The 27,988-nt window shown below is 39.2% G+C and overlaps 1 protein-coding gene and 1 long non-coding RNA gene across 2 annotated transcripts in view; one reads left to right on the top strand and one right to left on the bottom strand.

Moving 5' to 3' along the window:
* Window positions 1–27,988, bottom strand: part of mafb (v-maf avian musculoaponeurotic fibrosarcoma oncogene homolog b (paralog b)) — a 42,938-nt gene that overhangs the window by 8,802 nt on the left and 6,148 nt on the right. Inside the window, exon 2 of the mRNA XM_017406045.3 lies at window positions 26,637–26,707. Coding sequence (XP_017261534.1) covers window positions 26,680–26,707 — 28 coding nt within the window. The 3' untranslated portion in view covers window positions 26,637–26,679. The remainder of the gene's footprint in view (window positions 1–26,636; window positions 26,708–27,988) is intronic.
* On the top strand, window positions 498–26,831 carry LOC112450194. Its single transcript, XR_003038734.2, has 5 exons — window positions 498–612; window positions 732–801; window positions 1,871–1,977; window positions 2,196–2,403; window positions 24,576–26,831. It is a non-coding gene; the product is annotated as an uncharacterized LOC112450194 (long non-coding RNA).

Genomic DNA, 27,988 nt, shown 5'->3' with positions numbered 1-27,988 from the left:
AATAAAAACTATTTGAGAGGTTCAGTAGATTATTGGTAATTCAAAAGGTAGTGTACACGTGTTTCCATTAAAAGGAAAAACATGAATATTTCTTCAATTTGCAATGAATTTATCAGACAATAGGAGCTCTAATTAAAATAAGTGTATACAACAGCCTTAGGATTTTGTGAATGGAGAGTTTTTTGCTTTCTGATTATCTTATCATATACTTTTTTTTTTAAAAAGGTGCTCATGGTAGAACACACTGTACATTATTTTGATGATTTCATTTGCAATATGTTTGAATAAATCTCATATTTCTTCTTATTCTCATTGTATTTTTAATTTTATCTGAGTTTTTATCTTTACCGCTTTCCCTATTTTGTTCAATTTAAAATAAAAACTGCCAACTTGGAGTGGTTTACATGACTAAACTGGAGTTGCAAAGAAAAGAGCAATACATAAATTTAGCATGTCTACAATAAAATAAAGAAAAATTAAGTTACTTTTGACATACAGTATACTGTAAATATTTTATGACTTCATGTTTCTAGATTTCTCAGCTGTGTTGTTGCTGGAAGTTGGCACAAGATGAGCCCTTTCTTCAGGACACTTTCTAATATTGTATCGTATGTAAGTATTGTTTGACCAGATTAATACGACTGCACAAGGAAAAACATGACAATAACTCAAAATGTGGCCTGATTTGTAGCATTCGGTCCCAGCTCTCTTCCTCTCATTGTCTCCCTCAGAGCTAATCTGATTGGTGAATAAATCATGCTGACATCAGCGCGGATGGAAGTTGGTCTACTCTTCAGTGAGGTGAGAGCGGCGGCGTGCTCCTCGGTGATCATGAGGACAGCGGATAACAAATCTCTCTTTTATCATTCCCTGACTTTCCCTGACATTTAAAAAGCTATTAACACCACTGAGATTCACCCTCGTGTACATTTCATATGGACGCACGCCCCCCGAACACACATATGTGCTTGCTTGCCATTCACTCACAGGGTTTTTATGCTTTTGTGTGTGTGTGGGAATAATCTCAGTGATAATGCAAGCCCAAATGACCCCGACAGAGCAGTGAATTATACCTTAATAAGATTTTCACACCTGCTCCTGTTCTGTAAGATTAAAGAAAAGAGATTCAGCTTTCTGCTGGTGTATTCTAACTGTGGTAAGACTCAGCTAGTGATCCACTGACATTTTGAGGCCCTGATATCCTTGATCAAGATGCAATAGCTCTCTCTCTTCTCCGCTCGTGACAAATGCACACTTAGTGTCTGGTGTCTTGAAGTGACCGCCTCTGTGAATGGTAATTATCCACCAATTCATCCACATGTACACTGGTATACTGTAAACACTCACAGCATTATAGTATTTACTGCTGAGCACTGTATTAATTTATGAGCCATTATTGTAAAGCCCAATGTTACAATGCAAGGGGGCATTTATTGTAATCAGAAGAATGATAGAGACTGGAAACACAGCTAATGTATGTAATGTACCCACAAGCAGTCTGCCTGACAAAAACTGTACACTGGCTAATGCAGCAAATGACATATGGCCTTAGTCTTTGTTGTTAGCATTTATTAGCAGCAGGCGGAGGCCTGGGCGTGAAGCAGCTCCGGACTAATTATATTCCATTGTGTATGTGTGGAAAACAAAAAAAAAAATGGGTGCCACGTTGGTCACCACTTAATCAGCAGGGTATGATCATAAAAATGAAACCGAGCTGCAGCATGAGTCATACCCAGCAGATGCATGTACTGAATTCAGTCATTTAAATGCATGTTATTGTAAGTCTGCAGATGTTCAAAGAGCTTCTGTGATTATAGATCGGACCTTTTTAAACTCCTCTGACAACAGCTTTAAATCTCCCGTCCCTCAGGGCACACCGGCACGTTCAGAAGACAGAGGACATGTTTGCATAGGAGAGGAGAGACAAAGTCAGAGAGGGCTTTAGGAAAGAGTTGTCTCCCAGTTCTAAGGCTGTAGGTAAGCTCCGCTGGATGAAAACCACATAAAAACAACAAAAGTCATAGGCTAATCTAATGTCAAGGAGAGATGCAAAAGTACTACATGTAAAAAAAAGAGAGAAAGGTTAGATGCGCCCTCTGTGAAACAAAGTCCCGGGGCTGTGCATGTTTTATTCTACATGTGTGTATGCTCTTACCACAGTGATGCAGAATGCATGATTTGTTTCTTAACTTCAGGGCAGCTAAAGCTCAGAGCGTGTATCAGAAACAACAGCTGGATTCTGGATAAGTACTGAGTGAATGACAGACGAAGGAGATACCGAAGAAGGAAAAGATCCAAACGTATCATCTTCTACGAAGTTCTCCTCAGCAGAGCCCGACTCGAGCTGCAATCTTAATGCTGCAATCTTAATGCTGCAGGCCAAGCAGCCTGCAACTCTAGATAGTAGGTGTTTTTATTCACATCTGTTTACATCGCACGCAAGAAAGTTTGGCATTAATTCACATCTCTGTTATTAGAGTTTCCACTCACGCTGATAGGCGACTGAGTTTATCCTCGCTCATGAACATAATGAGCTCAAAGAGCGAAGAAGCTTCACCCCGAGTGATGCTTGTTTATGACTCCTTCCCCACTTGAGCTCAGTTATGTCTATCATCCTCCACCGTGTATCATTTTGTATTCAGCGTGGTGTTATACAGTAGTGTCTGGTCTCTCTTGTGCTCTGTTGCAAAGGAGGGTAATGCACCGGGTCTCACCCCACGTCCATCACTCTGCTCACTGTAAGTCAGGCAGGCCGCCAAACAACCTCCCACCCGAGAGAGATAAATGGTGGGATTTGGAGGAGAGGCACAACACGAGCTCAGTTCTGAGTCGGGACCCCAGTGCTAGGTTCGAAAATTGTTATTAAAAGACAGAATAAAGACACGAGAAAGATGAGTGAAATGTCACAAAGATGTAATCACGACCGGGTGTAAGAGTGAGGTGAGCGAGCAGGTTAGAGATAGAGGGGGAACCCCAGTGAATTATGGGAAAGATGGAGTGAGTGAGATGGTGGCGAGGAGAGCACCGGCACAGACAAGATGAGTTATAGAAGCGGAGAGAGATAGAGCTTTCACACATGGAGACTGCCTGGTGATTTAGGGCGAAAGGACACTGAGACAAGTTGTGCTGTGAGAGGCGATAGACCCAAAAGAGGCGTAACAGATTCACTGCAACACTACAGCACTGACGGTGGAGCATCTGCGTCTCCCCCCCTCCCTCTTATCTTATCTACACAAGCATTCATGCACCACATATTATGTAGACAAGTGCACCATAACAGCACTTTAAGATTAGATAGAGACTCATTCAAATGATAGTAAGAAGCACATGATTATCTTCAGAGTCAGGATAAAATGATAATGAACACATTCACAAATAAAGAAAAAAAATACAAAATAGAAAGAAACACATGGAGACATTTATACCACTAATGACACATAAAGGTTTCCTACATTAAATAAAAATATATTTATTCACTAGCTAAAACTTTGAAAGATGCCATTATTGTGTTCAAAAAGACAACTGTGTTTCTGAATCAAGGTGCAAAATAAAAAAAAGGCTGTCACTTCTGTTTGCTTTCGGTAGATCATGCAGCTCTGAGATTTTTGTAACCTGCCACATTTGGTGCAGCTGGTTTGTTTGTGAAACAAGCTGAAGGCGTGGGTCTATTTGTCTGAGTGCTTCTTAGATCTCTGCCAATACAAGATGATATAGACTCCCAAATGATAAAGAACTTGCAGAAATATTGTTGCAACAATTCGAAGAGACATTCTGCAGAACAAAACCTTCGTTATGTTTTAAACATTTTCCATTGCATGTGGTGTGATGATGCATTAGTTCTGTCCCTAACTATTTTTATTTAACAATTCTTTAGGAGAAGGCTTAATCATGTACAACTATAATTATGGTACAGCGCTGTTGTCACTCATCTGTATGAGACACAATAAACATAATTGTGGCACAAGCATTTTGAAGGATTTTGTTAAAATAGTCAAAGCAGAAGGGCACGTTTTTTTTAACAAAAACTGAAGCCATTTCTTGGATTTACTGTTTCATTTCTGATTTATTTTCTTTTATTATCACTGAAAAGAAATGACAAACATAGACTCTATGTACTAAATACAAATATTATTTCTGAGTAATGCAGCCTCTTCTTTAACTCATGTTTAGCTGGAAGCAGATTGAACAAATTTGCTCACTATCTTCAGGTAAAGTGGCATAACGAAGGAGAAGCACTTGACACAAGCTGGGTTAAACTGTAAATTTAAACTAATCATTAAAAAACAGATGTTTTGTGAAGTTTTATACTTTATTGCAAAAGTCAAAAAGTACTTGCTTATACTTAATCAAATCATAACCCAAGGCAGAAATCTAAGAAAGTGCTGTAAAAAACATGTAGGCCAAGTATTATCAGTGACATGTTGTTTGCTTCTATTTCTACGTGTTTTTTTTTTCCTTTAAGTTGTTTGAGGCAAATATTGTTTCTGTTGAGGACAATCTAAAAAAATGGACATAATATCCCATTGTCAAACATTGCTGATGCCAGATTTAAATCAGTGTGTGTGTATAGGAAAGGGTGTGTCGGCATTTCGGTGGCTGCAGGTATTTGTATGGCAGCACGGTCGTGTCTATATTTTGGCGGTCACTAATCCATCTGACCTTCTGGCTCATTTGCATGCACCGCCCCCTCCTGACTGAGAGATGCCATGACCTTTATTAGCTAATTAAGAAACATAACAGAAATAAACCTGACAGGATGGGAATGGACATGCGCACACACACACACACACACACACACACTCACAGCATGGTTGCTGACAGAGTGAGGATGGTGAGAAAAGGGAAGGAGACGGGGGGAGTGGAAAAAGAAAGGCCCAAGTGAGGAGAAGAATTTGGCATTCATCAAATCAAAACCGCAACCACCACACACCCATGTGTACGGAGGTTCTATGTCTTGTGGAGAAAAGTGTTGCCACACACACTTGTCATCATTACATTTGCCAGCAGACATTCAAGCATTATAGTATTACAGAGGGAGTATCACTTAATCACATACAGAGCTCCTCTAAATCTTTGTGTGCTGGAAAAAGAGAAGTAAATCTCTCTGTGTCTGCTGTCTGCTGCCACTTAAGTGCAGTCGGCCTCTTGTTCTCTCCTCCCTCTTCCACTAAGGACTCATAATAAGCTGTTGGACCCCTCAGGCTACAAGAGGAGGTGTGTGTGTCTGTGTGTGTGTTTCTTTACAGCACAGACAGACAGCAGCAGCAAAAACAAGTGTTTTAAAAAAGCCCAAATACACACGAACGCAGAGCCACGGCATGCTCCAAAAGCACACAGAAAAATAAGCAACAACGAGGCACAAAATACAGTCTGAATACCAAGACACACCAAACTTAAGGGGGGATGTTATCTGTCGCCCCCTCCCAGTGTTTATTCTCTGTTCATCTGAGCTGTAATCTGCAGAGATGGCAGATTATCATCTGACAAGCACCGTTTTGAGGTTTGTAGGATTATGCAATCAATTGCACTCCCACAGTACATCACAAGGCTGAAGATGCAAAGGAAACACACACACACACACACGCACACACCCAATGCTGACACTGGTTTAAAAATCAGGGCGGGTGCATCTAACTTTTATAAACTTTTACGCATTTTTCTGAAAATTTCCAGAATTGTTTTCTTCTGAAAAGTAGTAAAACCTTTCAGACCAGACTTAAAAAAAAAAACTTTTTTTTTTTTTTTTTTTTTTTTACTTCAGATGGTAAAACAGATGTAAGCATACAGTAAATGATAACTTTCCAAAACGCCTACAATCTGTTTCCATCCAGGCTTCAGAGACGAAGCAAAGAAGGTGAGAGACTTTCAGGGGCTGAATGAGAGAAACTGAGAACCTTGAAGATTGAAGGGTGCAGCCTCTCAGTGCTACAGAGTGTCAGTCTGTGTGTGTCACCATGACAGGTCTGCAGCAGTGGGTGAGCCCCGAACAGCTCCGTCCACACTGCTGCACACAGGGGCTTCACACGCTGACAGACAGAGCCAAGGGCTGTCCTGTCCACAACATATCACCATCTGACTGCCTGCTTCACTCCAGCAGCCCACCCTCCTGTTTTCACCACCTACGTGCACACACAAAACATTTTCATGTCCACTAAGTGTTCATATGACAGCTTGCACGGGAACTAAAAAAACTCTGAAAGAAGAAAAAAAAGAGGTCTAAAAGGCTTATTTTGAGGAATAGAAATTGAAACTTTTTTTTCTGAATTAAAAGTGAATTCTTTATGTCAAAAAGTGACCAATTTTTCATTTTCTGAAACATAAATATGCAGCAAAATCAATTAAATAAATGTAATAATCTTTCTGCTGGTGGAGCTGCAGTTTTACGTTTAATTATGCCCCTAAAATTTTTTTATTTTAAGAACAAGCTATGCCAATTGAATCTGTTTCTTTGGCAAGTACAGATTATGTCCATTTTTATTTCCTCCTTATGTTTTCTCACTGAGCGCAGACAACCTGAATGTACAGTGTAAAAGTCAGATTGATTGTGAGAGTTTTGCTCATCAAAGCTGATGGAAACAACAGGAGGAGGATGAAAGAGACCCGAGAGGCAGTGTCAGGATTACTTTTTAACAAGAGAAATAAGCTGGCTTTGGTGTGGTTTGTATTTATTGTTACTTTTTTTTTGTTTTAGAGCTTTTCACCTTGCACAAATGAAACTGTTCTTTCATTCTGACTGTACAATCAGCACACTTCACCTGGGTCAAAGGTTGTACTGACCTAACTTTGGACCAGATTTTTTTCTATGTAATGATAAAACATGCTAAAAATATTGCTTTTGCTAAAATTTTTTTTTTACTTTGAGCTGTAATTTTCCTGCTATGAGAAGAATTATTATATATAAAACAGCCTTTAATTTTGTTTTATTTAAAACTTTTTGGGTCACATTGAAAAATCAGGAGGGTGACAAATTTTCACGCAGACATTCCTTTAAAATTTATATTGATTTGACTACTTTTTTTTAAAGCAGATGTAATTTTAAAATAGGTTTCTAAACCATCCCAAACGAAACTGGGTCATGTCAGGGGAACTTGCATGCTTTTAACAAGTTTGCCTTTATGTCTGCACCTTTGAGCTGCTCTGTACGATTTTTCTTTTGCTTTGCTGATTGTTTGTATCGGCCTCCCTGCCTCTGATTTTTATCCTCCCAACATTCTGGTAAATGCTCAGACAAAACACAACACACTCTGAGGAGCCTTGGGCCACTGCAATCAATCAGGGAAGGAACAACACAGAGATCAGGCTGTTTCTGCTCCATAAAACAACCTTTAGACATCAGAGCACCACCAGCCATTCAATGGCTTGGGTAAAGAATTAATAATATTTTAGCTTTTTTTTTTCTTCTCTGTATTTTTCTACCATCGCGCCTCTCCATCTCTGCCTCAAAAACTGTCTCAAGTCCTACAGTGAGAGGTGTCACCTGCTCTCATCACGTCATCGGAATAATCAGCCAAGGCTAAGTAACAGAAACTGTTTTAACCCAAAACCTAAACTTAAATTGTGAACATCTGTAATGTTTGCTATTCTTACAGGCTATAGGATCAGGGATAATGTTGTATAAATATTTGATGGTGTCCTACAGTAGCAGGATCTCAAATGGGTGAATGAGTGCAGCATTACTGTAAGGCTGAAGATCAGGGAGCACTTTAAGTCGCACTTTCACACATGTAAACATTTAAAAACAGCAGCACACGCATGGTATCACATATAGGCTTTATATGCATAAACAGCAATACACACACACACATGTACAAATATGATACAGGCTTGCTCTGTCTTTCTGTCTCTGCACAGCATTTGGTTTCACTTTCTGTGTGTGCCTCGTTTGCAGATGTTGATCATGTCTCGCTGAGTTTGCAGCAAAAAGACAGATTCGTTACATCTCTGAGACCACGCACGACCCCTCACACACTGCAACGTCTTTTTCTTTCTGACAAAAGCTGCAGAAAAGCCTTGACTCGCTGCAGAGGCTACAGAGCCTCTGTAAAGTTATGATAATGCACAAAAGGCAATGAAAGTCATTTTTCGAAAGCTTTAAATGTCTTAAATATCACAGTGTTCTTCTTTAGAATACAGAGTTGAGCAATTTGAGAGTTTAAAAGTTTTATATCTTTCACAGCACTAAAGGAAAGTGTGGAAATTCTTCTCCATTTAGAAAGTGTGAAATGTCACCAAGTGTAAAATATTAAAGTGATCAACCGTACAAACAGAGATGAAGAGGATTTTTCCCTATGCAGATGGCAGCTGATGTATGATATTAACCTTTGCTATTCTAACCTCTGTCTATACCATCCTCACTTCACACAAATGCACAAGCATGGCATACTAATCATATTGATCCACCTTTACAGAAGACAGCCCTCTTGTTTTCTTTCTCCCTCTTGGTCAAAATCAGTTTTGGTCGCCAGGAAATGATGCAAAATTGTCTGTGAAGTCACGCTAAATCATAAGTGTCAATAACATTTTTTTTCTGTCTCTCTGCTTGTGAGTAAACCTGCCAAAGGTGCAGCTTGTTTTCGCACAAATTAATTTGATAAATGTGTAAGTCTGCAAGTATTTTCCTCGGTTCAGATTGCTTGTCAGTGGCAACGTTTTTAGACAAATTGGCTCCTCGGTCGGAGTGCTGCTCCTCTCTTTGTCAGTTTTAGCAAGAAAAGGAGAACAGCTGGAGGATGAGAGCGAGGGAGCAAAGTATAAAAACAAATTGGCACAGAAGGATAAAGTGAGATATCAAAAGAGAGGATGATTGAAATGGAGTATCGGATGTGCTGTGGTCTCGGAGGTCATGGTCTATATCGCCCCCCGCTTCAGAAACAACAACCAGCACAAGAAGCATCAGCCAGCCAACCAATCTGGGCTGCTGCATTGTTCACTATTTGTTGAAAAAAAAAATCAGCTCTCTTTTTCTTACACACACACACACAATCACTTCTCACTGTTCATATCTGGAGAGAGAATAGCGCGTGTTCCTTATTGTCCCCTTAGTGGTGATGTGGGGGTGTGTGTTAGGGCTTGATTGTTACTGGTTTACATAAGGGTATTAAACTCTAGCATTGCACTATCTATCTGAGCCAGGCAGATATATTTGTGTTGTGGCTCCTTTATGCATTTGTTATTTCCAAAGAGGATTGGGATGCACCAGTGGAAGAGAGGATAGATAGCCTGCTGATATTACCCTCTTCCTCCTTTTTTCCCTATGAAAACCAAACTCTTGCCTGTATCTGAATGTATATATGTGTGTGTGTGTGTGTGTGTTATCTGTGAGTGCATGTTTATGTATTGCCTGCAGAAACAAAAGCGGGTAATTAATTAAAGAGGAGTGCACTTTGCCGCTATTGTCGTGTTTAACAACTCCAACAGTGGTGAGCAGAGTTGAATTCAGCAATATTACTGGTAATAATAGCTGTAGTGGTTTGGAGTTATTAGCGTTGTGTTGATGCATTTAACTTAACTAATATCATGTGAAGAAATTTACTGTTTAATTACAACCATTCTGTAAGCTGTAGTGTATTGTGTGCATTCATGTGTGCATATAATTTATATTTGTAATATTGAGGTTTACATGAGAATTCCTATTTTAGGAAAATTGTATTTTTTTTAATGATTTTATCCTTTTTGTCATCTAAAACCACTTTTTTGTGAATGGATTAAGATTTGAAACATACCATACAACTAGCACTTTCCGATTTTTCTTTTAAAAGCATAAACTAATAAAAAAAAAGTTTAAACTTAAACTTATCTTCTGGTGTCACAGGTATAAATACGGTCAGTAGTAATCTTAAATATGAATATAAATTTAAGGTTTTGACTTGTTATCACCTGACATTTGGAAGAAAATACTGAATCTAAAAGAACTTCAAAGTGCAACAGCTTTATTCCTCACATAAGGCTGCTAAAATCCCAATAACCCATTATCTGGACAGCCAATACATATATATTGCCTGTCCAGATATATATTAATATATATTTAAATTTATGTGAAATAGCAAAAGAAAAAAAACTTGTTATTTATAGATTTCTTCCACATAGATTTCATATTTATATATGGTGACAACAAAGGCTGTGGTGGCTCTAATCTAATGAATTTTAATTAAAAAACACTTTTTATCCAGTAAAGTAGTTTGATAAGGAATATAAGCAGCTATACTTCTGAGAAAATGTATAATAGTTTGTTCCTAAAAGTCCTGCTAAAAATAATTCAAAGCATCACACAATATTACTTTTTGTTATAATGCATGATTAAACTATTTGCATAAATTTGCATTTATTTATGTATTGATTTTTACTTTTCTATCTGAATATATGGGATCTTTTATGGATATAAGTTTGGGGTATAATATGTGTTCTGCTGTGTATTCACTCCTGATAGAGCTGCTGTCTGTTTTGATCAGGACATGAAAAAATGCTTAGGAGTCCCATTTTTCCTGTTTTATTTAAATAAATTAATTTAAGCCATTTTATGTCATAAACCTTCAGAAAATGTGCCCCAGTTTTTTCCCCTTTACTTGTTAAACTTATTTCATTTAACGCCTCAAAGTGACCCACAGAAAACATGAGACAGTCATGACTGACCTGCCAAATAAAGTGCAGTTTGACACTTGTGTGTAACACCATGAGAATGTAATACTTAAAATGTTTAAATGTTTCTCTGCTGCCTAATAACAGATGCTACAATAGATCCTTGTGAGTTTTTTACCTTTTATGAATGCTATAGTTTTTATTATATCAAGTACAAATTACACATGCTTGCATTTATAAGTCAAAATCGGATTCAGATGAGCTCAAAGGGATAGTTATGACAGAAACAGGGTGGAAAACTGCAGCAAGCTTGTGATTTGCTTAAATTAAGAACTTTCAAAAGCAGAGTGCTTGAAAGCTCTTATTTCTACATAAAGGATCTGAAGCCAAAAATCTTTTCTGAGCTGCATCTTTAGCATGTACATTTCTCAGAGGACGGCTGTTATTTTGAGAATTCCCCGATCTGCATGTGTCTGTGAGCTTCTGAGGATCAGGCAGGAGAGGTTAAATCAAAGTGGAGTCAATAACTTCATCCCTCCCGGTCTGCTGTGCTGCGCTGCTGGGAACGCCCGCAGCTCACTCTCTGGCTGGTGAAAGAGGAGGACAGGATGGGGTTCATCACTTTCACAAACACTAAAAGGAGGGAAGAGTGGTGCTGCTAATACAGAGGATGATCTAAGTCTCTGGCGCACTCTCATAGAGATGCACATTTATCTGCACACACTCCCCGACAAAAAGGCTTCCTCTCTGTGTCTGAGAATGATAATGAGCTAAATTCTCTTTTCTTCCAACCTGAGAGCCCGAGTCCAGTCATGGCCACAGCCCTGGCTAAATCAATATCATCATCCATAATCTTTATTGTGGGATGAAACACAGCATAAATCAGCACAAAGCCTTTCACACATCCCTCTCTTTAGCAGCCTCCAATTTCACGCAGCACTCTCCTGGGCCGCTGGTGCTTTCTTTTTTAGAACAGAGAGGTTCTCTCCCTGTCTCCGCTCTCTCTGCAGGACCTGCCCCTGCATCTATCACACGTTTGTTTAGTGCTTTCTTTTGCATTTTATCTGCTGCAGATGTGAAAGGTGGGCTGAAAATAAAGTGCAGAAGTGGGACAATGTTCAGGTTGGTAAATCTTAACATGGAAAAGCTGAAGTTTAAGCAGGATGGAAGTCTCTGTGCGAACATGTCTCTGCTTGAGTTACTTCTGCATGTGAATTTGCTTCTTCCAGTTCTGGTCTTTTTGAGTGTGAGTAATGAGGTTTGGGAAGAAAGCTTAGCCAAATCCTCTCATCAATCTTTACTCCTTCAATACCAAATCAGCAGGCTAATTCAATACCCAATCACAGGGCTAATGACATCCAGCTGAGAGGAGAACCAATGAGAACTTGGCTAATGGACGTTGGGGAACAACTACTTAGACAAAAACTTAGTGCAACAAAAGACTAGCATTCCTTGAAGGAGTGCATATCACCCGGTGCTTTTCATGCCACAGTTTTAGACCAAGATTGTCTTATGCTATGAAAGTTATAGATGTTTTGGGTCCACGTTTTCAATGATGTTTTGCTGAATCTCATGTGATATTGTGAGGTCTCTTGAGATGTATTAGCTCTCACAGTTTGTGTTGAGAATGTCTCTCAGCTACCACCACACAAGATTTTAGCTCAATGTCTGTAAAATTGTCTGAGTTATAGCCAGTTTGGTGTTGGCTAATTTTGATTAGCTGTGGTAACCATCTTGAACTTGGTTGAATCCAAATGTTAATGAGTTGTAGATGTACACATCAAGCTAACTTTCTGAGATTTTCAATCAAACCCATCCAGTGGTTCATGAGATATTTTGCTAACGCTACAGACAAATAAACAAACACACTTACACACAGACATAGGCAAAAATATTATTGTCTCTTCATGTTCAGCAGGCTGGTGATATTTTGGTTTATTTTTGCTTTTTTCAAGTTAAGGAACTATTTTTATTAACAAAATCGAAGCACGTGTGTATGTCTGGTCTGAAACTCCAACTCTGGTGCATTTCACATGCAGACATTCACATTTCCTTCACTCATCCTGCTCTCCGGAGCTGTGACTGGTGGGTGCATAAGTGCACGGATCTGCAGGAGGATCCCAGCCATCGTGGCGTCACAAATCCCCTCCTCCTGACATGCACTGAATAAACTGTCACATGCGTTATATAGAGTCTCCATAAAGCCTGCCATCAAACAGTTACTGCCTCCATGGCCTCAGTCCACTGCACCAACAACACAAACAAATCACTCTGTGGTGCCTTCAAGTGTTTTAAACTAAGTGTGTGTGTTTGTATACTAAAAAGTAGAGTGCATACATGTCTGTGTTTTCTAATCTTATAACCTCTATTTGTTTTGCTCATTTGAAATCCATTTTGACCGCTCTTTCTCCACCTCACTAAAAGCTTTTCATGAAGCATGTTCAGCTTCCAGACAAGAGTTTGTCTCATCCCTTTTTTTTCTTGTTTCTTTGCACATATTTCCAAAATAAATCTACTTTCAGGTCACAGGTTAATGCCATGCATAGCTGTCAACTCCTCACCATCTATCACTGTCTTTTAACACCATTAAAGCGAACGCCTCTTTTTTCTGTTATTCTCATAAAACCAGATCCCCATCCAGCTACAGCAAGTTTCAGTTTGAGTTGACACGTGTGGCTTGATATATAGGCGATCATTTACTAATGCAGGAGGCAGCGTGTGCTACGAGTACCAAAAAACAAAACAAAAAAACAAATCTTGTCATTCTTTCAGAGAATAACTGTAACATTTAATGAACAGTATAAAAGTATGTAGGGAGGAAGTTCTCCTTTATTTTTCTTCATCTTTTATTGGTGGACAAAGTGAAGCGCAGCCTCCAGCCTCAGTCTCATAGAAATGACAATTGATTTGCAGGTTATTTCCTGCTTCCTGTGAGCTAATTGAAATAAAGTGGGATGGTAGACTCAGTTGCTGCAGCATCTATCAATACTGCAGCTGTACAGCAGAAGGCAGAGCTTTAAGCAGCCCTGCAGAGGCTTTTTTATTGTATGGTCCTTCATTATGTAAGTGTTTTAGATGCACGTGTTTATGCTGTCTGGTGTGTTAGCATTTATTTAACGACGGTGGAACAATAAGCAAAACAAGTGAATTCTGGGATTGCATACACTTTTCATTGGTGTTTGCCTAAACATGTTTGTTGATTTTGTCTTTGCAGTTTTTCTGGGATATTTTGGAGTGGAAAATTTCCCCTCCTCGTCATGTACATCTGATGGTCTTTATGGTCAAATCAGAGCAAAACATTTTTCTGCACTCACTGTAATGACTCCAATAACAAAAGTGGGATTTTATGTCATAGATAGGAGTGATGCAAACATAAATCCTCAGCTGAGCTTTGGCTTTTTAGACGGAAAGACAAAAACAGGCTTGAATGTTCATGAAATGTACAGTTTTAACAGCAAAGTTTTTATACAATGAAAATAATCATTTGACTTTCATAATTTCCTTTCCTTTTATGCCGTAAAGAAACCTCCTGTTCACACATGCTTTTACAATTATTAGGAACATTTGTTTAAATCAATTTGACATACCGTAGATAAATATAAAATGTACAGCAGTGCACATCTGTCCAAATGTGTGCGTGTGTGTGTGTGTGTGAGAGAGCGAGGGAGAGAAAGAAAGAAAGAAATTTGGTCATGTCAGGATGATAACAGAAGAAGAAGTGTTAATGTGTGCAAGAAGGAAGCTGTGTTTTATTAACTTAGAATATGTCCCAGCTGCTCCGAACAGCTGGATGTTGCTCAGATTAAACTGGTTAATGTAAAAAATCAGATGTACGGTGCAACACTTTTGATAAACAGCAGGAGGAACCAAGGCAGTGGGAAGCAGGGGTGTGGAGGGTGCTGTGCCCTTTAGCCTGTGGTAAGCACATATATTCAAACACATAGCTGATGAATTAATGAAAAAACAAATAGTGCTACATATGTTTGCATTCTAATATTTGGATATTATTTAGTTTTGTATTTTTGGTATATAAACCTACACTGTTATTGTATATCAGTGTACAAAGTTTACATCTCCTTAAACCCCATAAAAAGTGAGCAGATGAGCATTAGAACATGACTGCAATTTTGTATTGCATACTGTATATTATACTGCCCAAAACATACAGCATATTATTCAATGTCTATATTCAGTAGGACATTATGCACTGCCAGTGTGCGTTAGTGTTATAATATTATTCATTCAGGCATTTAGGGTCATAAAAAATTCAGGATTATGCATTGGATTGTTTTTGTTGATTTCTTTGTCCAACACTTACAAAACAGTTTTCTTTTCAGTTTGTAAAAGTTTAAGCAAAGAATCCCATGCTGTTTGCAGCTAGAAGCTGTATCCTGAATTTTGTCGATCAAAAGAGTCACTCAGAAGAGCTCTATGCACCTTTAAATTTCTTTAAACACCACATCTGCTTCTTCCTGCTCTTCCCTCCAATCGCAGTAATGATTTTAGCCAATGGCTTCCAATGGTTTAATCAAACTCTCGTTAGACTGCAAGATACACTGAATCATCATTAAATCTATCTGCATATTACCTGTGTTGTTACACTCAGCTATGAATCTCATTTGAATCTTATTTCAATCCCTCCTATGAATCTCAATTAAACGGAGATGCAAACAAAGCACCAGAAATGTGTTCACACACACACACGCGCACACACACACATGAACATCACACCTGCTGTTATCATCGCTGGTGTTTTAAATGTGTTAATTTTAATTAATTTGTTTTGATACTCCAGACAAATCCTTACGTGGTAATTAACAATTATTGCGCATTTAATAAGGACATGGAGATAATGAAACAATTAGAGAAACAAGCTGTTTAAAGGCTGAAGCTTTGAACTTGTGGAAATGCTTTAATTGTCTTTTGGTGGTTTGTGACTTCAATAAGCTGTAAGATTGAACGCTTCCTCACAGCTTACAAACCAAACATCCTTCAAAGCACAAATGACAAAACAACAAAATGTTAGCAAATCACGTGAACTTTCAGCTGTAAAACCAAAACATGTCCACACAGAGACATTACTTTTGTCTCCGCCAATTAACGGCCCCCTGCTTTCCGAACAGGCATGTGTCCGGGGACCTATAGGGAGCCTGCAAAGCTGCGAGGGGCCCAAGGCTTGCAGAAGAATTATCACTTTCTTCATCTCTGCATCTCGAACGCATTCTTGCATATACACCCATCCTCTCTCTGCTTGGAGCGACTCGTTTCTTTCTCTCCTGTGTCTTTGATTTTTTTTAACCTCACGGGCCCCCAGAACAGCAAACAAAGAATGATCCAGAATATTGTGAAAAGCTAAGACATCAAACTAATGTACTTTAAACTGAATGTGGTTCAATAAACATAAGCATAGCCTCCATTCTCTATGCAGTTTGCTCATGACCTTTGACCCCTCTGAACCAGGTGTGCCGGCCAGTTTTGTGAAGGTGTGCACTTTTAGGTAACAGAATGACCAACTCATCATAATAGATGCTGATCAAAGGCTCTGTATGGTGACTGTTGGTGAAGGTGTGTTCAGGGAGAGCAGGCAGGTTGCTGAAACATGTGCTTAGCTGTGTGTGTGCGTGTATGTGCGCGCACGTGTGTGTGTGTGAGTGCATGCAAAGCTGTTTATTGTCTAAGAGTTTAATCCATATTGCACCTCCTTCCCACCCCCTTATCCTTTTTTATCTTATCCCAACGTGGCACCCCGCTGAGTGGCTGGTAGCTAACACTCTCTGTTTTTCCACACACACACACTCACACACTGATAAAAACACACAGTAAGTCCTCCACAGGCTGCAGAAAGCTGCAGATCCCTTTTTTCTTCGACACTGTAGTGAAGAAAGTAGGAGTGGATGACAGGATGGGAAAAAGGGGGAACAGTGTGCATTCGTGAGTATGTGAAGAACAAAACGAGTGGACACCTGTCCACTGTCAAGCCCCTGTCTGTGGGCACCGTGGGCTGTGTGTCTTTCTTTTTGTCAGGTGGAGTTTCAGTACAACAATCCAAAATGCCGCTCCGAAAGAGTGACACTCCCATCTGAGAGAACCAGTCACATTTAATGCATAAGTTTGTTACTGATTTTTTTTTTTGTTTTTGTGTGTGACGCCGGCTGGGACAGAGACAACAGAGTGGAGGCTGTAGATAAGATAAGTGTTCTTTATTTCTGACAGAGTCATTTAGCTGCGGCCGAGGAGGAGAGAGGAGGAGAGAGTTATAGTTATGGAGCTGTCGGAGGTTCGGGAGTGTTGAATGAAATGAGGTCCAGAGGAGCTGAGGGAAACAAAGGTGGGGAGAAAGAGAGAGGGAGGCTCCTGCATGACCTTGCCATCAGAGAAACAGATGGATGAAGGAGGAAAACCTGTTTCCTCTAAATCATCAATTGTTTTTGTTTTCTTTTCACTGTTAAAGTGTCAGCTTACAGGCCACCTGCTATATCTTCCCTTTCCTCCAAATTTCTGCATCAATGTCTTCCTCACTTTTATTCCCCACGATGATTGAAGATGTGGCTGTGTTTTAGTGCTAAATTGCACCACGCTCAGACTCAGAAGCGTTTTCGTCGTCATATATTTGCTTGTTCTGAAGCATCAAACTGCCAGAGATCTCATGTCACTTCTGCCATTTTCTTTTTTCCCCCTCTGCTCCTCATATGAAGAAAAGTATTTATTTTCATTTATCAAAGCCTTTTACCCCTGAGAGAGAAAGAAAAATTGCAGTGTCTGCAATACTCTGTGTACGTGTGTGTGTCAGGGGGATGTGCAGCAATGCTGGGGGTTATTATGAAGAGACTGAAATGCGACAGGAGATTCCTCTGATTGGGAATAAAACACCATCTTATCTATTTAAATAAACCCCACTGCAGCTTCATCTACACACAAATGTGCACACACATTCATGTACTAAAAATAAAGAGGGTATATGTGCAGACCGACACAAGAAAGTAAAGACATCTAAAGAGGCAGACACACACACACATATTCAAACACAAAAATAAAAGTGCAGAAGCTGGCAAATCTATGCATGTAAACAAACACGGGAGCAAATTCACAAAGGGATTTGTAGTAATTAAATTGCAATGATCATCCTATTTTAGCTCTCACTTTGAAGATGAAAAAATAGTGTTTGAGCGGATGAACATGAGGAAAAACAGTTCTAATAGAACATGAAAAGAACATCTAATTATTCAATGGAGGGTAGTTACTGTAGGAATAAAAAAAACTGAGATAAGTAAATAAAAAGGTTTCATGCTCTATAGAACAATGCATCGAAAATCAGCCACAAATCATCCAATGAGTCGCACTGATTCTATGTCTTTGACACTAACCTGCTGACCTTTGAACTCTAACAAACCAGAAGAGTAACCTGTGACATTTAAAGCATTATTAGGGACTATTCTACATGCAGGCAGAAATGCACGTCAGTCAGATGAGAGCCATGCAAAACATGCATATGTGTGTATGTCTGTGTGTGTGTGTGACAGGAAATAGTCAGAAAAGTGTGGTGCAGATGTTCACCCCAGGTGGTCTGACGTTAATAATATTCCACTTTTTTACAGGCCTTTTGATTCGCTCTAGGTAAAGTCATGTAAAATATACTATGCAGAACACTGATAGCACCACTAAAACTCAGTAAGCAGAAGGAATCAGATGCTCTCTCTTCATTAAAAGTGAGGCACAGTCAGTTCCATCTTCTGAACAAACATCCTGCATTCAGCATTTATTGTAAATTTATGAAAAATGACATTTTTTGCAGCCTGTTCTGACTTATCTGACACAGAGTTATAAATACCACTATGTAAGATATGTGAATTTGTTTTTCTCAAAAATACACACACACAAAGACGGTGTGACAAGGTCTCGAATAATCTATGAGCAAATAGCAAATAGTTTGTAATTTCTGAAATTGATCTGAGACGAAAACGTGTTTTCTCAGAATAGTTTCTCGGCATCTTCTGAAAGGTTTAGGTTAAAAACTGAAAACGATGGGTGTAGGTGCTCCGTGGTGGTGCACGCTCCCTGTCTTGGCAGGACGTCACGCTCCCATAAAGAAACACTCACACACCATCTCCCCTCCCTGCTGCTCCTTTCCTCGAGTCTCCTCCCTGTTTTGTTTTGTTGCTGTTTGTGCGTCAGCGTTAATGCAGGGCACGAGGAAAACAGAAAACTGAAGGCTTTCATCTCTCTACACATCATGCATGTAGGTAGGAATAAAACGGGGGTATTTCAGAATTGGTGGTGTACCTGCAAAAGCTATAAGGTATTCGCCTTATTATTATACGCATTTAAAGCAAACACAAATAGTTATGAATAAAGCACCACTCATACATTTTGTTATGTGCACATTATAAAACAATGTTTTTATGGTTATACAAAATTCACTGCCAGATATTCTTGCCAAAAATGAATAAATTAACTACATAAACTTTTCTTTTTTGTTGGAAAATCAATAAGCTGCGTAAGTCAGAATTTAGGGACTTGCATTGTGTATCTTTCCTCCAGAAAAAAAAATAAAAATTCTTGACAGTTTGCAATACTTCATGTACCACATAAGCACAAACACTCTCACAGTGTTTACTTTGTATTCTAGTGGAGTTAATGTGTACACAAAATTTTTTTCCCTTGCTTTTGTCACACGCTCCAGTTTTCCAAATGTTTCTGCCTGTAAAGCTGGAGTCAGTGAAGTCCTGCCTCGATGGAATACAGCATTAACTCACACAGAGCTCTTTCTGCGCTGCAACTTATGGAGATTAAAAATCAAAAAAATGAAACAACTCTTGAAGCAACGAGAACAGCGCCTGCTGATAACTGATCTCATTCTGCTGCAGAAAACCTGACTGACTTAACGCCTCTCAGTTTAAGGACTCTGCTGGCCACTTAATGACCTCTGTCTTTAATGAATGTGAGTGTCAGAAACAAAACCACACCTTTCTTATTCTCCTTCAATTATTCTAGACCATTAATAGGGGACATTTTTTTTCTTTTCTTTTCTTTTTCAGTCATGAATCTTTAATCAGCCTTTTTCGAAGTGATTGGGCAGGTTGAGTCTCTGCAGAGCACTGACCTGAGCTGCTGAAACATATTCAGATGTAACTTACACGAACCCTGCACAGGTCAGACCACACCCCAGCACCTCTCTTAGACTTTTCAAAAACTAAAACTTAAAGCGATTGTTCAGATTATTAGAAGTGTGGTTCTGTGGAAAGTTTATGAACAATAATATCTTACCTGTTATAGATTGCTCAGTATGGAGAAATTGAGTTTAATTGTAATAAGATTGATGAGCTAACAGCTTGCCTGAGAGAGGTCAAGGTCTAAGTAGGTTGTTTCCATTTTAAAATACCTCCAATCTCAAAAAATTGCTATTTTATAAACCTATTATAAACCACTATTTTTATAAACCACTTCTGGTGGAGCTTGGGGCACTCCCAGAGGAAATGTCATAATATTTCTGCCAGGATAACAATGAAATGCAAAAGTGACAGCAATGTAAAGGTTTATGAAATTATGTTTGCTAAAACTGCTATGAACATTTTTAAATTGGAGTTATTTTAGGACAGCAGAAATCCACTTCGAACAAGCCTTTTAGTTAATTAAACTCTATTTCTCCAAACTGAAACCATTCAAAGAGCTATTTACAACAGGCAAGATAATAATTATACATAACCTTTTCACTGAGCTCCACTTCAAAAGTGTGAATGTTGGTTTTAGACTCAATTTCTTCACAGAAAGGCCAAATGGAGAGAAAACCAAAGAATGACGGAGTTTATATTCTCTTAATAAAACTGACAACAATTAGGAACACTGTTTGGTCTGTGGAGACTCTGCATGCTGAGCTTTTAGAGTGTTTGCTCTTGAAATCCTTTGGGAAACAAAGAGAGAGTGAACTGACAGTTTTGTACATATGCTCTCTGCATTTCTCTCTCTGTCATGACACAATTGCATTTGCTTGTGCAGTCGTGCACCAAACTGCACACGTGAACACACCTCCAACAGTAAATAAAGCAGTGCAGTCAGGTCACAATCACAGTAAACCACACAAACGACTACCATCTGTCTTTTTGTCTCTGCCTGTATGAGTCAATGAGCCTCAATGGCAAGTGTTCATACTACACTGCCCAAACACAATACCGTTCAACATAGCCTAAATATAAAATTAAAGAATTAAATTTGTTTGAAGGGTTACGGGCTTTTCATTATTCCTCTCCCTTGCTCTTATCACTCTCTTGTTTCTGCTTTACCCCTCTCTGTCCCTCCTTCTTTTCCTGTAAATGAGTGATTTATCAGCCTTAATTGCTGGCAGTGGTTCATGTGGTCATGTGACCGCAACCTGACAGCATGTGATAAATACGCCCTGGAAATTAAACCCTGCATTGCAAACAGAAACGCGCACTGCTTGCATGGCATCTGCAGAGTGAGTGCGCATTCTGACAAAAATAGATACGGTCTAATAAAAGCATCACTTTAAAAAAACACAAAATCCGAGCCCATCTCTCGCTTTTGTCGCTTGCTTTAAAATGCTGTAATAAAAAGCATTTATCAAAATGAGGCAAAGGGCAAAAGAGAAAAGTGTACAATCAATAATGATAGACCAAGTAAATCTATTGTTGGGAGCTGTTTCATTAGGGGTGCCCCGTAAACAGCGAGTGTCACACACAAAGCACACACACACACACTCACACACTCAGACACATGGCCTACAGTGGAATCCATCACTCCAGCTCGCATGTGTTTCCTGCTCAGAGCGTCGAGCTGCAGGATGCTGACTGAAGGGTCTGCAGAGCTCAGTTCATGCATCTTATTGTTACATGAAGCCAGTTCTCAACCACTGACCTTTTTATTCACTGCACTATACATTGTTAAAATAATGTATGAGGTGTCGTAGCCAATGCCACTTCATTGTGTTTTATATATATATATATATATATACACAGCAGTGTGTGTTAGAAAGAGTCTTACATGAATTTGTGCAAAAATACAAATTGTACAGGAGCTACAACATGAGGTTGTTAAACTGATAGTTTCACCTAATCTGTAGTGATGCAAACATCCCGTCAACCTCTCTTTATATAGCCTCTTATATATCTTTTGTTTATAGAAACACATTTACTGCTGTGCTTTTTTGTGCTGTCAGGAATCAAATGCTGCATGTAAGTGTGAAGTCATCTTGGGCTTTGTTTCCTTTCAAACTGTACGTATAGGAAAATTGAAAAAAAAAATCAAACAAACTCAAATAATAATAATAATGCCTTTTCATATTTTTGTTACTTTGCATTTTTACTCCTCAGCAGCAGAATTATTGAGAAAAGTATTTGAACAAGTGTGGCCAAAGTGCTGAGGTTTATTACTAAATCAGATAAAGATATACATACCAGTATATATATATATATATTTAAAAGCTTTTATAACATGTATGTATATAGACTCTAAAAACTGTTAGGTTAAAAACAATCCATTTGATTTATTTTGGTTCAGGTTTGGACTGAGCCAACCCTGCGTTTTTTTTTTTAACTCAGCAGGTTTGGACTATTGTTTGACCCAGCATACTGGGTTTTATTTTCTACCTCAAAAATGGGGTTAAAATGGCCAATTTATAGATTTAAACCTACTGAAAATTGTATATATGTGTCATTGTTTTTGCTTTTTTAAATAACACAATTACTATATTCAATACATTTTAAACATGCATAATTTAAGTGTTGCTGCTTTCTTTCCTTTTCTGCTCCAGTTTAATTAATTTTTCTCAAATATTGCTACTGCTCTCATTATTTAGACTGCGACTAATGAGCTACTCAGAGCTAATCTCTGTTTTGTCTCCTCGGTATGCTCATGTAAATACAGTTTATCCAGAGTGTGGTTGCATTACTGCCGCTCATTTCTGTTTCTGATGAAGCACACAGTTTAGGAAGACTGAAAGCGAATATAGGAGGGACAAAGTGGAGAGATTAACACGACTGACTGACTGGCAGGAGCTGAACTTGTAATAAGATGAGATGATTTCACAGTTTGGACAACAAAAGAAGCATCTATTGGGAAACTATGTGAGCGTGCTTAACTTTGCTCTGTTTATTTTTGCAGCTTTGCATATTGCATTTATGAATGCCTGTGCATAAACAGGTAACTGGGGGAGTGGGTGGAGGGGGTGTAAGTGGGGGGGGAGCAGCAGTGACTCCAGCACCTCTGCACCTTCCTTATTTATTTGTCTGTATTAGTTAGCTCCTTCTCAGCACTTAAAATTAATGTCATCCAGCACAAAATAGAGGCTGAAAGCTAAAATTCAGCACTTTCTCTGCAGCCTGGTTATTTATCAAGCTAACAAGGAGGAGATGCATCCTGTTTCAGCCGGGCCCAGGAAATATGTGCCATTAAAGCCCAGAGCTAGTGTTTGAGAGCCAAGGAATAAAAGTGAGCGTGTCAGGTAGAGGGGATGGACGGCGTTGCCAGCAATATGGATGCAGAGAGAGCAGCAGACACATTTATATAGGAGACAATAGATACACTCAGGTTGCAGCTTGAGAATACATCCTCTGCATGCGCTCCGTGTGTGTGTATATATAAGAAGTGCTGATTCGCTGATGGCTATAAAAGACGATCCTTTAGGGGAAACAGAAGACATAGTTTGGAGCTTTGAATAAATCATGTGCTGCCAGAGTGAGCTTAGCACTAATTTTCTCTTTAGGAGAAGGATGTCGAAACACGTCCCGAGGACTGTTAGTATTGTGCCGTGTTAACATCTCTATGGCATCAGGAGCTAACGGCTGAGTGTTGGAATTCAATTAGACACTGGGTGCAATGCTAAGCAGGTTGCACTGGGCAGTCACCGCAGGGAGAGAAGAGAGGAGAGAATGGTGACGCCTGGGGAGTGAGGAAGGTTTGTGTGTGTGAGCGGAGAGGAGGAGAAGGAGGCTGCGGGCTGAAGGAAGGCCTTGGGCTGCCGGCTGCTGTGATATCACACCAACCTCCGGCTCATCACAAGTTCCTCTCTCAATCACGCTGTGAATACACAGCCACAACCTGAGGACAACGGTGGCTCGGAGGCTCACACACAAACACTCACGCACACACACGTACGCACAGTAGAAACGGCTTTGCAGCTAATTATGTCTGAATAAAACAACACGGTTTTGGGTTTGAAGATCTGAAACGACTGAGAGAAAACCTTGTGTTAATTTACAAAAAGAGGAGCTGGTTGATGTTCTAAAGGTTTAGCTTGGGGTGACGCTCTGTACTCATCAAAAACACACAGCACACTTTTAAAAACAATCCACATCTAAACACAGATGTTCAACTTGTGTATCTTCACAAAAAGCTTGGAAGGGGAAAAAAATTCTCCCTCTTTTCTGTATTTTGGAACTCAATTCTGCAAGCTTCCTCTCTTTTCAGACTAGGCCTCTATAACGAGCATACATCCTGTTCGTATTCTCGCTGTCATTTGGGTTTTATGGATAGAAGGATGATGTCTGTGTCACTACCAAAACCGCACCAGTGTAATGAGTCTCACAGTGTTCAGCTGTAGTGGTTATATATATCCCAGGGAGTGAGGGAAGTGAAGTATGTCACTCCCGTGGATGGAGCAAATCCTGCTCGCTGCAGAAAACAAAAGAACTACGCAGGGGTAGTTTTTAAATGACAGCTGAGTATTTGAAGTTTTTGTGGGCAACACCTCAACACGTACTACCTAAAACCAAAACTGTGCTTTTTAATTTAAGGAATTTTGTAAAACTGATTTGTTTATTCCAAAGTTAATTGATGATTTAAATCAGAGTGTTTTTTTTAGAAGTTGAAATGCAGCTAAGATTAACAAGTGTAATTTAAACTTTCCCCAACAGCTGTTCCTATTTGAAACACTGACAGAATCCATGGTGTGCGGGCAAAACTTTTCAGGTTTTTACATCCACAGCACATATGTCTATGCATGCATTTTAAATTATATCCTCTCTCCATTTTCTTTGCTCCTGCTGCAGACACACACCTTGACATGTCAGTGTGCACACGTGTCTACAAAAACCTGACCTGCCGGCTGTCAGCCACAGAGGCACCTTGCTTCCTTTTCCCCCCACCCCCAAATGGCCGACTCACCCCATCATCACGGGGGGGAAAATAAGTCTCATGAGGAGGGATGACGGTGGATAAAAGAAAGGAAGAAGGAGCTGAATGCTGGTGGAGACGTGGTTGTTTGGTTGGTGGGTGGGTGGGGGCTCTAGAGCTTTTTCTAATGTGCCCTCCTCACCACCACCACTCCCCTCCCTGTGACCTCAGCGCTCCTGACAGTCAGAAAGTGCTGAAGCATGCAGGTGTCCTAATGCTGCAGCCACACACAAGTGAACACAAACATGTGCAGCACACACACACACAGATGCAGGAGTTTACCTTTGCAGCTTAGTTTCTGTCAAGTTTTCATTCCTTTAACACACAAATATTCAAATGTTCACTCATTAAGGTCTCATTCAAAGTAAAATAAGATACTGCATTCTTTTTCAAAAGCAAAGTGAGCATCATAATACTGCACACACGAGGAAAGAGGAGTGTCTGCTCTGCTGCACAGTAAAATTAGCTGATGCTGATGCTGTAGTTTTCTTTGTCCAGCCTTTTAATGGTACGGGGTAAACCTGAGGTGTCCGGAGAGTGTCCTGTCCTAAGTGTGTGTGTGTGTGTGTTTAGGAAGGTGGGAGTTGGCGTTAGAGAGTTGTATTACAGTGGTGATGGGTCGCCTGGCTGTAAGTCTGATACCTCAGCAGCACACAGCATTGACCAGGCCTTTAAATAAAGCCTTCGATCCTCCAGCAGCAGAGAAGGTCACCGCCTGCCTCTGGTTACCCTGCCTGTCTGTCTGCATCCACGGACAGGAGCCCTCACTCCCTTCACCACCTCCTCCCTCCCCCCGATCCCCACCCCCTCCCCAATCTGACGTTCACATTCAAATCCAGGTGCCTTCCCTCCCTCAGTCCCTTGACTCCTGCTCTAACTTTGCTTTGAATGTTTCCTTCCATCCATTTCCCCCCCTCTACTGGTCTTTATCGCTTGCTTCTTCCATCCCCTCCTGTTTCTCTCTACTGGAAATGTCAGACAGCAAACAAACAAACAAAAAAGAAAAGAAAACAAACAACAACAAACAAACTAGTCCTCCATTTTCTTTTCTCACTCAATCCCACCGTCCATCCATCTCCATGTCAGCCCCAGATAAAAATAATGTTCACTGCTTTTTTTTTCTCTCTGCAAAAAGAGCAAGGAAGATGAAAGAAGTCAGGGGGTCAAGAGAGAGGTCAAAGGTTATGGCCTCATCCCATGAGCACTGTGCATGTCACCCCCACCCTCTTGTCATTCAAGCAGCTCCAGAGACATGCAAAACACTGCAAACAGTCGATGGAAAGAGAGAACAGAGCTTATCATACAAATAAATGTACAGTAAGAAAAAGGTTAATATTAGTAATAGTTTGAAACTGTGTGCATTAGGAAACTGAAATTAAAATTAAGAGTAAAAGTTTCATCAACATTTGTAAATCACTCACAATGATAAAGGTAAACAATAATGTTTTTAATCTTTATTGACTGTTTCTAACATTTTTCAGCAGTTTTGGTAAACATTAATTCTAAGCTTTGGGATTCATACGTTTGAATACCTTAATTTGTTTGCTGTTTTATGTCTGTTTTTATTACACATTGCATTTTTTGTGAATCTAAATGAAAAAGATTGCACTTTTTTGAGTTTAAATGAAGAGTTTTGAGATCAACAATTATTTTACAGAAACAGAATAAGACACTGAATGATCTCTAACAGTTTCATTGTAATAACTCTTAAACATTAAATTATTTGAAGCTCAACATGAACAGGATACACTTCGTTTTCTGATAAAACTGCCAGCAGACATATTATTTAAATTGCAGGACTTTTGCATGAGTGAACATTTTAATGTTGATTAGTGCTTTATTTTCATTTCTCATCATATCAGTGAAAATGTTGGCATTAATACAAATCTATTTTTGTTTTTTGTGTCCCAGATTAGAGGCTGAAAAGTATGTGTTACCTCAATCTCCAGGCTGGCAGGACCAAGGAAACACAGCTCTCTATCACAGATGGAGGAATTTTCTCGATGTCCTGCAAGAAAAAAACAAAAAAACAAAAACAGAACAAGAATAAATGTTAAAGATATCTAACAGTGAACCCATCTTAAAGTACAACACTTATTTTAGATATCTGGTTTAAAAAAATTACTGTAAGAGAAGTGTTGAAAAGAACAAACATAATGTTATGAATCATTTGTTCAGACGAAACAATTTTAATTTCCTCCCAAAATTTGCAACAGTTACTGCCAAAAACATTGTTGTGCAACTTAGAGCTGTATTATTAAAAATTTTTTTAAGACACTTATATGACGTGGAATTATGCAGAAAATGTAACAGTTAGAATGACAAAACTGAATCAGACAAAATTAAACAATTAAAAAACAAAAGAATTGTCAAATGCGTAAAATTTAAACAATTTGATTTCAATATTCACATTTGTTTTACGATTTGAACACACATATGTGTTTGTGTTTATATATTTCTCATTTCTGCACATGCTTATAAATGCATACGCATGCATAATCACACACACACACACACACACATACTGTAGTTATTTCATAAGTCCAATCAATTAGTTTTAATTTAAAGTTTAGAGTCATAAAACAAATTTCTCAATGTTTGGAAACAAACTATTATTTTGAAACTTTTTTTTATCAGGACTAACAATCGAAACAGAAGTGCATTATATATGACTTACCTAAATAATCAGATTTCATTATTATGCATTAGGAATAAAACCTGAAGCACTGCCTCAGTCAGTTTGTGAGTTTTGTATCTCCATTCATCAGATCAAAGTTTATCAAAATCCTGCATGAACAGTAAACAAACACTTGTAATGGATGACTGTAGAAAAAAAAATACTACAAGTCCTGTAATGCATCATTGTGATTAGGAAATAAAGGAAAGTAGTGCTAAAGATGATTAATTCCCTTCAATCCATCTTGAAGCAACAATAAAAACTATTCACTGCTCTGTAATCTGGTTCGTATTGCTGCCAAATGGACTTTGACACTTGCAGAAACACAAGAACTCCCAGTGACAGACCTACAGCCCAGAGAAGGCCAGCATCACCAGAAAATTCACCAAACCATCCAACAGACTCTGAGGTGTACAGCAAAAAACACTTTGTTGAGAGTTTACAATTTTAAGAGACAAAAATGAATCTGCACATGTGAGAAGCTGACTTGACCACCACAGGACCTGATAAATGTAGTTGGATATGTGCACACAGCGCTGCTCTGTGCTAACTCAAACAACCGCTCACACTCGGGGTAAGAGAGGCCCCGTGCAGAAGGCTGCGACATGGGAG

Source organism: Kryptolebias marmoratus, linkage group LG11 (genome assembly GCF_001649575.2).
Source record: "Kryptolebias marmoratus isolate JLee-2015 linkage group LG11, ASM164957v2, whole genome shotgun sequence".
NCBI lineage: Eukaryota > Metazoa > Chordata > Actinopteri > Cyprinodontiformes > Rivulidae > Kryptolebias > Kryptolebias marmoratus.
Note: the sequence above shows the minus strand (reverse complement) of the source record. Positions and strands in the feature narration are given on the sequence as shown.